Source organism: Fulmarus glacialis, unplaced genomic scaffold (assembly GCF_000690835.1).
Source record: "Fulmarus glacialis isolate BGI_N327 unplaced genomic scaffold, ASM69083v1 scaffold13302, whole genome shotgun sequence".
In the NCBI taxonomy this organism is placed as follows: Eukaryota; Metazoa; Chordata; class Aves; order Procellariiformes; family Procellariidae; genus Fulmarus; species Fulmarus glacialis.
Window position 1 is genome coordinate 10,914 of NW_009197243.1, and position 11,563 is coordinate 22,476.

Consider the following 11,563-nt stretch of genomic DNA (forward strand, 5'->3'; position numbering starts at 1 on the left):
GCAGTGGAGCAGAAGCACCAGGACTTGGTCTTTCTGATGCAGCAGTACCAGGCAGTGATGGGCAAGGTACCGCTGCTGGGCACAATAGCCACAGGCCAGGCTGCATGAGTCCTCTGCCCTTGGCCATGTGCCCCCCCCAGTCATCCCATCACGGTCTAGGCACCATACCTGCCCAACAGCTCTGCCTGTGCAAACAGCTGGTGACCAGCTCCAGAGGTAGGCAGGGGATGTTCTGCCAGCCACACGTGGGACAAGGATTTAGCACCGCACCCTATATGGAGCAGCCCAGCAGCCCAGACACGGGGCAGGCATGGCTGGCATGGCCGGCATGGCCCTGTCCACCCAGCTGAGCAGAGCTGGAAGACTGCAGCCCCCAATGGCCCCACTGACACTTTGGGCACCATCCCAGGGCTGGTGGCACTGCTGCAGCCTGGAGTCTCACCAGCGAGCTGGGCTCACCACTCTCCTCACGTGCCCGTGCCCTGTCACAGGTCAGGGACCACGGGGATGCTTTTCCAGGGCTGCTGGGTGTCCAGCAGACACTGCCGCAACAGGGAGGGCAGTGTGGGGGCTGCACAGGGATGAGAGGGCCAGAAGCCAGCAGCCGTCCTGCCTCCCACCTGGTGCGGGCCACATCCCTCTGCCACAGGCCCTCCCCAACAGCCCATTGCCCAAACTAGCTGCTTCTCCAGTCCCAGCCTCTCCACAGCAGGGGCACTGGGAGGTCCAGGGGGTCCCGCACCCTGCTGGGTACCCACAGGCCAGTGATGCTTCTCTCCACAGGACCAGAAGGATGAGGTGGTGCAGACAGAGGCCACCTCCTACGCGGTCGCCCACAGCCATTCTGACACCAGCTACAATACCCTGAAGGAGCGCACAGAGCTGCTTGAGCAGGTCAGTGCTGGCAGCCCAGCAGCCACAGCACCAGGGCCAGGCGGGAGCCGGCAGACAGCACATGGCTGTGCTGCTCACACAGGTGGTGATAGAGGCAGAGACAATGCACTGCAGGCAGAGGTGGGCAGCGGAGGAGTGCCGGTACCGGGCACAGGACACACAGCTGGGGAGGGCGGCTGAGCAAAGCAGTGATGACGAAGGTGGGGTGGGCGAGGAGGCAGGCATCCAGGGCCACAGGACTGGGACATGTGAGAGCTGGAGCCTGCAGCCAGCACCCTGGGGTTCCACACTCTTGGTGGCTCCAGCAGGGAGCCCAGGGCCAGCCAGAGCTGGAGCCCATGGCTTACCCTGATGGCAGAGAGCAGCAGCAAGGAGGCATCCGACACCCATAAAGGTCAGTGCACACACGGCTGGAGGATGAGGCAAGAAAGCACCCCAGGAGGCAGAAGGCAGTGCCTCGTCATCAGTTACTGCATGTCCACGCACTACAGCAGCACTCAGTCCATCCTGGTGCAACAATGGGGAAATGGCAAGACCTTGCGGGCACCACAGGCTGCCTGTGCTTTTGGGGCATCACTAGCTGCAGAGTTACAGGGCAGACAGTGTTTCCCTGTGCGGTTCTGGGAAGGTGGAGAAGCAGCTCCTCGAGCCTGGGGGGAAGCAGCCAGAGAGGCATAGGAGCCACGAGAGCAAGTGTTCCAAAACCACGCTGCAGGGCTGAGCCCTGCTCTGCTTCCCACAGAAGCCCTGTGACAGGGTGGGGGGAGGCAATGCCAGCCTGCCCCCACTGTCTCAAGCAGCCCAGGCACCGGCACAGCAGCTGCCAGCCCTGAACATCCTGCAGCACACAGAGGAGCAGCCATGCCTCTGCTTGGGGAAGGGCATGCAGCACGAGGCCAGCTGCGAGGTGGAGGCTGAGCTGCAAGCACTGCAGAAGCAAGCACTGTGGAAGCAAGCAGCCAGCAGCAAGGCTGAGCAGGCACAGAGCAGGTAGGCAAGCCCTGAGGCTGGCTGTCCCCGGCACAGCAAGAGCCCAACCAGGGTTCTGCCTGCACCCACTCCATCAAGGGAGGGCAGCTTGAGGCTGCCATAGCTCAGACTATGCCCTTGGCCCCAGGGAGCTGGCAGCGCGGCTCCAGGCAGAGCTGACCCAGTGGCAGTGGAAACAGCAGGTGACCCTGGAGCAGGCACTGCAACAGATGCACGCTGCGGCCCATGCCGAAGAGAAGCTGCAGAGGAGCCAAGAACAGCTCCAAGCCCTGAGGGAGCAGGTAGGTAGCAGGCAAGACCTGCTATGGGGTCCCTCCGACAGCCTGGCCCCAGCCTCCCCTGCCCCCGTGGACAACCCAGGGCCTGCCCAGTGCCAGCAACAGGCTACCACGCCATGGGAGCTGTGCTGTCAGCAGGACCCGAAGGACAAGCTCTAGCAAGAGCTGCAGCAGGCAAAGGAGTGGACGAGCACCCTCAAGAGAGAGAATAAAGCCCTGCAGCAAAGCCTGTGCTGCAGGAGTGGGCAGTGAGCTGGGATCGGCAGTAAGAGAGAGGGCTCACTCTGGCAGGAAGCAGCACTAGCACAGCAATGCAGCACCCACTAACGCATTGCCTTGTCTGCAGCTGGGGGCACAGGAGGAGCAGAGCCAGGGTCTGTGGCACAACCTGACTCGGCTGCAGGAGGAGCTGGCAGCCACCCAGGCCCGGGAGCAGCGAAGTCTGCAGCAGCTTAGTGGAGCCAGGGAGACCATCCAAGACCTGCAGCAAGAAGTGGCCTCTAACAGAAAGCACATGGCAGAGCTGCTGCAACAGGTGAGGCCAGGGACAGGACAGCCCCAAGAAGCAACCAGCCACCATGCAGCCCTTGGTGCCAGAGCAGCAAAGTGCTGCAGAGAGCCCTTTCCTGCTTCTGGGCAGCACTAGTCCCTGGGGGGAGCCCCAGCCTGCCCAACCACCCTCCTTGCCCCACAATTTTGCATGCAGGTGCAGGACATGGCCACCCTGCAGACAGAGCTGGCCCAAGCCCAGCAAGAGAAAGCCAAGCAGGAGGAGAAGATTGCAGCCTACGAGGAACAGAGGCAGCAGCTCCACCGGGAGCTGAGGAAGCTGCAGGGGTCCCAGGAGCAGAGCAAGCAGGAGGTAAGCATGTCCCAAGCCTTCCCACAGGGCACCGGGATTCCGTGCTTAGCCCGACTCTCTCTGTCACTGCCTCTCTGTGCCACCAGCAGGCCCACTCCCTCCAGGAGAGGCTGCAGGAGCTGAGCAGCGGAGCCCAACACTGGCAGCAACTACACCAGGACAGCGAGCGAGCTCTGGCTATGCGAGAAGAGGAGCTGGTTGTTTGCAAGGTGGAGCTGGCTTTCCTCAAGGAAGAGCTCAGCAAGGCCATGGAGCAGGTGCAGGATAGAAACAGGCAGCACCACAGCCCAAGGGCAGGAGTGCAGGCTGGGCCCCTAGCAGCAGGGAACGACAGATCCTGGCCCACAGGCAGGGCAGAGGTGGAGAGGATAGGACAGGGGAGAAGGATGCGGGTCTGCAGCAGCAGGGCTGAACATCTTGTTCTCCTTAAACTAGCCCTCTTGGCTCCCTTACTATAAAGAAGTCCCTCAGCATTAAACTACCATGTTATGACAGAAGTTCACGTCCAGTAGTGCTGAGGTACCGGTTCTTCTCCAGAGCAGCTCTCCCGAGACACCGGCATCTCCAGACCCTCCACTCAGCCCCAAAGGCTGCTGGCCCAGCACAGGTTTCTCCAACTGCCTTCAGCCCCAAGCACACAGAGGCTGGGAAAGACCAGTTAGATGCTGGTTCACGCGTGGCACGGGCGGGTCATTCTTTCCAGGTGGAAACCCTGCGCTCTTCCCATGCTCTGGCATGCTCTGACTGCAGCAGGCCACACAAGGAGAGGGAGCTGGTGCTGGTCAACGTCAGCCAGTGTGTGAAGGAGCAGATGTGAGTGAGAAGCCTTACTGGAGTAGAGGGGGGCAGGTGGCTGCCTTCTCCTCACACCAACTCACACCTTGTTTTCAGGCAGTCAAATGAAAAACTAGAGCACAAGATCCAGCAGCAAATCAAGCAGACCACAGAGCTGACAGGCAAGAGCGAGTAAGTGGTGAACATGGGGAGCGGGGCTGAGCTCTCCGCACACAGCAGTTACTGCTGCCGGTAGGGGTGTATGGGACAAATGGACAACTGCTGGACTAGCCAAGCTCCTGCAAGGCCAGCAGATCAGGATTGTCTCTGCACCATTGCATCACCTCATCTCCCCTGCCTTTCCTCCAGGCATCTTCAAGACACACTGGGCAGGATGCAGGAGGAAAACACATACCTCACAGTCAGAACACATGAGCAGCAGCACCACAAGTGTGAACAACTGAAGGTGAGCAGAATTCCTGGCACAGCCTGGCCTGAAACAGGGCTGGGCCTATGGTCTTGTGTGTACAGGGACAGTTGGGCACCAGCTGCCTGCCCAGGGCACGGGCTGTGGGAGAACTGCCTTTGCAGTAGTATGGGCCAGGGCTGTGGCAGGGCCAGGTTGTCTTTGCCCTCTAGGTCAGTGTACCTGTGCCTCGTCCCAGGCTCTACAAGGCAACAACATGACAGTACCAGCCCTGCGCAGTTCTGCGGGGCTGCCTCCACCCAGCACTCGCCTCCAGGACAAGAAGCAGCGCAAAACAAAGCAAGGATTAGACTGACAACCTTTAAACAAATAAAATTCTTTCTGTTCTGTAGCAAAATTAGTGCCAAGCACCAAAGCCTTCCTGGGCCACAAGCTGCAGAGAGCCTCACAGAGTACAGTGATCAGAGGAGCTGGGCAGTTTCCTAAGACTCAGCTGCTCCTGGAAGTCTTTAAGCCTCAAAGCAACGGCAATGCCTTCTTAGAGGCCAAAGCGGGCTGGGGTGCGTCGTGGCGTCAAGGGCTCCCCCTGTTCCTTCCGCCCAGGGGTGTAGATTTTAGTAGATCTGCCAGGAGAGGACAAGGGTGGTTAGTGGAAAATGCAACCATTCCCTGCACCAGAACACCCATGGGGAAGTCGGGATCGTCCACGCAGCTCACTACTACTGCTCTTAAGCAGGCCAGGCAGGGCCGCCACCCACCTTGCACTGCCCAGTGGGTTACGGCGTTCCTGCTCCTGCCGGCGGGCACGCAGCTGCTCCTCAGCCAAAGCCATCTCTTCCTCCATGGCAGACACTTCCTCTTTGGCACGGCGGCGGTTCTCCTGGAGCAAGGCAGCAGCAGGTCAGGGACAGGCAGAGGGCTGGCCAGCAGCAGACTCTCTGCAGGCCCACAGGCCTGTTCCCCTCCATGTCAAAAAACACACACAGACACACACACGCACAGACACACACACGCACAGACACACACACGCACAGAGCATTAAACAGGCATGCAGCCTGCTGTCTGCCAGCTTGTCCTCGACAGGAGACTCACCTGGCGTGACTTGCCAGCATGTTTGATACTGTAGAACATGGGGCCCAGCTCTGCCAGCCACTCTCCATCCACTGCAGTGACACACTGCATGTATTCCTGCAGGGACAGAAGGAAAGACCAGGGTAGCAGGATGGCACTCTCAGCGCCTGGGCACCATTTCCAGAGCCATGGCAGCTCCCTCCCTCCCCAACTTGCTGATGGCACTTCTCAGGCTGGGACTGAGAATTGCTTCCAGACAATTCCTCCTGGCCTCAGAAGCTGCTATGGGCTGGACTTGGTGAGACTGCAAAGAGGTTCAAACATATCCCACATAGGCCAGGAAAAAATATTGGGAAAGTGACAAACAGGACTCTGCAGATGACACAGACATGCCTAGTTGGTACAGATGAGATATGCTGAGAACTGCCCTTCTGATAGATCCTAGTATCGCAGCAAAGCCCTTCCATCTCCCTCAGACCATTCCTCACCCTTCTTGCTAGCCCTCAGCTCAAGCTCACCTTGGTGGTCATGACCAACTCATGATACACAATGTAGTCTGGTGTGTAGCCCATGCCAAACAGAGAGCTCGTGGGGTGCAGGTGGCAGGGCATGCCTGTGCGGATGTTCACATACTCCCCAATGCCCTGCAAAGAGAAGTGTGGTTAGCCCACCTGTTCCCAGACAGGGCCTCTCAGCCCCTAGACTAGCACAGACATCTCTCACCTTCAGCTTTGCAGCTTGATGGAAATACGCAGCACAGATGCACTTCCTGACAACATCCCAGTCAGTACCACAGGATGCTAGGCTCATCCGCTGCTGCACCATAATGTCTTTGAGCTGGGCACGCACCTCCCGCACCTGCAAAGGGGTTTGGCAGTTGGATCCCTCTCCTGCGTAAGGCTCCCTCCCCCAGCCTCATTGCCACAGCCTCACCTTGCGCATGGCCTTGGCATGGATGAAGTGCTGGTTGCACCACAGTGTAGAATAGCTGTTGTTTTTCCACTGCAGGTAAACATTCAGATAAGTCAAGTGATCACTCTCTGGAACAGCAAATTTTTCCCGCACTTGGTCACTCTCCTCCTCTCGGCCCTGAAGGGTGAGCAAAAGAACACAGGTTAGTCAAAGGGCAGAGGAAGACCCCAAACTGCTGAAAGAGCAAACAGGTACCTTAGGCCGATAAAAGATGGCAGGCACAGACAACATGGAGACAATGAGCAAGATCTCAGAGCTGCAACCCATGTCGCAGGAGACAATGAGCATTTTGGAGAGTGCAGGATCCAGTGGGAACTCCACCATGAGACGTCCTGTTGAGGTCAGACCACCTGTAGGAACAGCATAGGGATCAGCAGCTGGGCAGGTCCCAGTCCCATAGGCTGACAGCTTGCCCCAGTAGCCAATACCTGTGTTATCCAGGGCCCCCAGGATCCACAGCTGGTACATGGAGTTCAGCATGTTGTCCTCAGGGGGCGGATCCATGAAGTGGAACTGCAGCAGGTCCTGCACACCCAGGGACTTGAGCAAAAGCACTACATTGGCAAGGTTGGTGCGCTGGATCTCGGGCACCGTGGTTGTCAGCAGCTCATTCTTGTAGGCACTCTGGGTGTAGAGCCTGGGGAACAGATGCCAAGAGCATGCTCCTCCCGTTCAGGCCACTGTGCTCCTTACTGACTCACCAGCTGTTGCCCAACCCAGCCAGGCACGACACGGGGCAGCAACTCTGCACTCAGCCAGACCAGCCAGCAGGACCCCAGGGAGGAACCTCTACCCTGGCCAAAGTGTGGCCTCCCCAGCACATAAGGGTGCCTGGGCTGCAGTACAGTGTACACCCCTCTCAAGCACAGTCCTTCCCTGGGCGGAGACCAGTCTCAAAGCAAAGCCCTGAGAAAGCTGCCTTTGGCTTGGCTGCTTTCCTGACAGCATCAAGGGTGGAACAGCCACAAGTGCAGATGGGCAAGGGAAGAAACTGGAGCACATCCTTTCCTCTGCAGAGGCACTCAGTCCAAAAGAGAAGGCCTCAAGGCCTGCCTACTGCCCTCATCCCCCCAGAAGTTCAAGACAATGAACAGCTCCAGTAAGAAAAAAATACGCATAACCTGATGCCAAGCTACAGATAGGACAGGAACAGGAACACCAGTGACATGCCTACCTGAAGCAGTGGCCTGGGCCTGTTCGGCCAGCTCGGCCTGCCCTCTGATTGGCATTGGCTTGACTGATGGGGTATATCTGCAGCGCATCCATGCCTATACGGGGGTTGAAAACCTGCAGGGCACAAGAACAACAGTCTGAAGTAACAGGAAGGCTGGGTGGACTACCACAGAATTCCTTCAACCCAACCCCAGAGATCACAGACATAAACAGTACAGGACATCTTGGCTTACCTTCAACTTGCAGTAGCCAGAATCAATCACAAACATAATGCCATCCACTGTCAGTGAGGTCTCTGCAATGTTAGTGGCAACAATGCACTTCCTGACCCCATCTGGAGCCTGCAAGCATACTGCACATCAGTCAAATCCCTGGACAAGGGCCTCTGCACCACTGAGGAAGAGTGCAGAGCAGCAATACAGAACCCAGAAGGACAGGGGTGACTTGGGAAGTTGAGGGGGGCACATGCTTTCTCTCACCCTCCACGTGTAATACAAAAGGCATGTCTGCGCCTCTCACTCATGCTCAGTAGTCTTCCCTGCACTAGTTTCCCCTGTCCCCTACTCCTATCACAGAGCACAGATCAGCACCTTCTGGAAGATCTTGGCCTGCAAGTCCGACGGTAGCTGAGAATAGATAGGCAGTACAGCAAGAGCAGGTGCCTTCTCCAGCTCCTCAAGGTGCTCCACAATTTGCTCTGAGGTCACCTAGACACAAAGAGGGGTGTAAACATAAGATTAAAACAACAAGGGGGTAGGACAGTGCCTGCCCTTCCAGCTCACCTCTATGTCCTCCTGGCCAGGCATGAAGACGAGGATGTCTCCAGGAGCACCAGATAAATGGACCTGCAAAGCTTGTTTCACTGCAGCCTCCACATAATCCTCTTGTGGGGTCTGAAAGGCACAGCCCAGGTTACAGACGCCAATGATCTCACCTGCCCTGTGTGCAAGACTGCATCGTAGCATGGCTACTCCTCCTCTATCCTTTCTGTCCACCACAGAGTACAGTACACCCAAGTCACAACCCCCTCCTGTTACAACAGAACTTCCTTCTGCAACGTTGACCATACCTTGCTGAAAAGAATATCAACAGGGAAAGTGCGCCCAGGAATGTGGAAAATAGGAACGTTCCCAAAGAAGGAGGCAAACTTATCTGCATCCATGGTGGCCGAGGTGACAACAAGCTTCAGATCTGAGCGTCGGGCCACCACCTAGAAAGCAGATGACAGGAACAATAAGGAAGGGGCATTTGCATATGGCTGCAGGCTGCTTCCATTATTACTGAGACAACAGCACAAGACAGAGCTTCTGCTGTACTCTAGAGGCACTGGCCACTAATGCCAGGGAAGGCAGATGCTATATGATCTGTGCAGTTAGAAAGACCTGCCAACCTCAGTCCAGGAAGCCTTAAGCCAGCAAAGATCTCTGTACCTAGAGTTTCTGACAGTTAGCCAGCAAGCCTCTGGCAGCACTTAGGCACTAAGGGAGATTTAACCCCCCAGAACCAGGGACCAGGATGTTGGAGCAGCAAGTGGAGACAGAGATGTGGCAGCTCTGCTTCCCTCTCCCCGACCTGGTAAAGAAGGGCTGTCCCTGCCAATACTCTGCTTTAAGACCAGCTCATGTGCCCTGTGCTGCTGTCTTCTAGTCCAGGCTCACACACACCTCCCGAAGCAGGCCAAAGAGCACATCAGTATTGAGTGAGCGCTCATGTGCCTCATCCATGATGATCGCACTGTAGTTGTCCAGGTCAGCCTCTCGCAGTGATTCACGAAGAAGGATCCCATCTGTCATGTATTTGATCACTGTGTTCTCAGACGTGCAGTCCTCAAAGCGGATGGCATAGCCCACCTGGGAGGACAGAGATACCAGCAAGTCTTCCAACAGCCCCATACACTCACTGTCATCAGGCTGCAGCCACTGCCACTCACCTCCTCTCCCAGACGCACCCCCATCTCCTCGCTGACCCGCTTCGCAACCGACATGGCTGCCACTCTGCGGGGCTGGGTGCAGCCAATCATGCCATAGTCTGTGTAGCCATCCTCATGGAGGTACTGTGTCAGCTGAGTCGTCTTCCCACTCCCCGTCTCCCCCACCACAATCACAATGCTGTTGTCTCTAAAGAAAGGGAAAAAGTAATTCTTCATACGCCACAAAGAATGGCCTTTGCATTCACAGCCCTGGCTGGCCACCTAAGCGTCATCCTACTCAGGCAGGAGAGCTGCCACCAACCACACAAAGCAATGGGCTTTGTTTCCTGAGGGTACAGCTTCCAAATAGGCCATGTATCTAGGAGAATTTCTCACTTGGGTTCCTGAGATTAGGCCAATGCCCTGGGGATGCTCTATGATCAGCTCCCTAGCAGCCCTACCTGAGGATGGAGAGCAGCTCCTGCTGCACAGCAAAGATGGGCAGATACTGTCTCTGCTCCAGGATTGATTTCTTCTTGGCAAACTCACTGCTGGCTTCACTTTTTTCTTTCATGTGTTCGGCAAACTTCTGCTCAGTCCTAAGTAAACACCAGAAGTCCTGAAACTGCCTCTCCACACACTTTGCTATGCCTGCAGCCCCCGTCACTGGCTGAGCAGGAGCAATTCAAAGCAAGCTCCCACCTGTAATCCACTTTGCCGTCTTCTGTCACCATCTCATCCTTCTCCTCCTCTTTCTTGATCCCCATAATGTCTCCCAGTTTTGTGCCTGCCAGCTCCCAGTGCTTATGCTGAGCCTGGAAGGACAGAGAGCAGCATAACTTTGCCACAGCAAGCACTGACAAATCATTCTTCTCCAATCCTACTCAGAGGACTAGAAAAGCGTATTAGCCCCACAATTCCCCAATGCTACAACACAGAACGCACACCCCATTCCTACATCAAGTCGCCCTCTTCCAAGTGAACTGGAGCAGAGCTTTTAGACACTGGTCTGGATACAGAGACTTCAGGCACAGGATGACCAACTGCCTCCTAAGAAAATGGTTCCAGCTGCTGACCCTTCCATTAAATTTGAACTTAAACCTACACAAATCTGAACCAGAGATAATCTTCCTGCTCTTGACAGGTGCTCACAGGCCTGTTTGCTCTCACCTCTGATATCAGTTTAGCTTCCACCTCCATTCCACTCATAGTATAGGTAGCTCAAATCCAGCTGTTTCAATTTACAAGGAACACATCTGTGCTTTCCCCAGAGCTATCACATAAGCTTTAGAGAAGTCCCTAGAAAACACCCCCAAAACCTAATATACTACCTTACTGCATGCTCCTCCTCACAACTCTTCTACTGAGACATGACAAGATATATCCTGCTGCCATACTGACTGTCCCTAAGCTACCTTGCATTCTTCCACCTGCTCTCTTCTCCCATGATCCGAATGTCCTTTGGATCAGACTCCTCTGCACAAGTGCCCAGTGATTCATGTCCCAGGCAGTGCCTGAGAGAATCACACCACAGCAGCTGCTTATGAGACAATGCAATGAGTGGGCTGCCAGGATACCCCAGGTCATAAAAATATGAACTCCTTATCATCATTGCCGCCAAAGCCTGTATTCTGCAAATTCCAAACAAAGGCTGTGAGGCACTACATAACATGTACAGTGGGGTAGTAAGCCAAAAAGTCACAGCATACCCTCTTACGCTCCTTTTGCTCCCTGTGCTTGCGCACCAGTTGGCTGCCTTTCCGGGCTATGATGGCCAAATCTGAGGTGGCATCCTTGACAGGGATGACTGGCTCTGGCTAGAAGAGAGAGGTATTGCTTCAGTACAGAGAGCTCACACTAGTGGGGCTCGTGCCATCAGTGCCTTCAGCCACAGTCTCTACCTGCTTGGTGAAGACAATCCTTCCATCTAGGAAAGGGGGCACTAGGTTGTGCACCAACAGATGCACTTTAGCAGAGTTATCCTCCTCAAAATCTTCGTCCACTTCAATCCGATGAACCACACCACTGGTCAGCATGCGATTCGTCTCCCAGCGCTCATTATCCTGCAGGAAACAACGTATCAGAAAATACACAGAAGCCCCACAGAAAGCCCAAGAGATCACACCAGAACACTGAGTTCAGGTCTGGGCCCCGCACTGACAATAGGATGAACTGACGGTTTCAGCCTAGGGAACCTGAAAGTAAGCATGAGA

General features: G+C 55.8%; 1 protein-coding gene across 1 annotated transcript; it reads right to left on the bottom strand.

The window, feature by feature from the left end:
- Nucleotides 1-4,583: 4,583 nt before the first annotated feature.
- DHX38 (DEAH (Asp-Glu-Ala-His) box polypeptide 38) lies at nt 4,584-11,187 on the bottom strand. The gene is made up of 18 exons (XM_009572474.1): nt 11,060-11,187; nt 10,053-10,165; nt 9,812-9,949; nt 9,372-9,558; nt 9,106-9,291; nt 8,511-8,651; nt 8,224-8,334; nt 8,032-8,148; nt 7,675-7,782; nt 7,443-7,555; nt 6,697-6,905; nt 6,464-6,618; nt 6,230-6,385; nt 6,020-6,154; nt 5,815-5,940; nt 5,318-5,413; nt 4,984-5,105; nt 4,584-4,848 (listed from the first exon to the last, which is right to left on the bottom strand). Exons 2-18 carry the CDS (start codon nt 10,115-10,117, stop codon nt 4,764-4,766), a joined length of 2,250 nt encoding a protein of 749 aa, XP_009570769.1. The 5' UTR covers nt 10,118-10,165; nt 11,060-11,187; the 3' UTR covers nt 4,584-4,763.
- Between the last annotated feature and the right edge of the window lie 376 nt (nt 11,188-11,563).

Coding starts and splice junctions, on each gene's coding strand:
- DHX38 (XM_009572474.1), bottom strand. CDS start 10,117: ATGGGGATCAAGAAAGAGGAGGAGAAGGATGAGATGGTGACAGAAGAC. Junction 8,335..8,510: donor TTGATATTCTTTTCAGCAAG/GTATGGTCAACG, acceptor TGTGCCTTTCAG/ACCCCACAAGAGGATTATGT. Junction 6,619..6,696: donor GGGGGCCCTGGATAACACAG/GTATTGGCTACT, acceptor CTGTTCCTACAG/GTGGTCTGACCTCAACAGGA.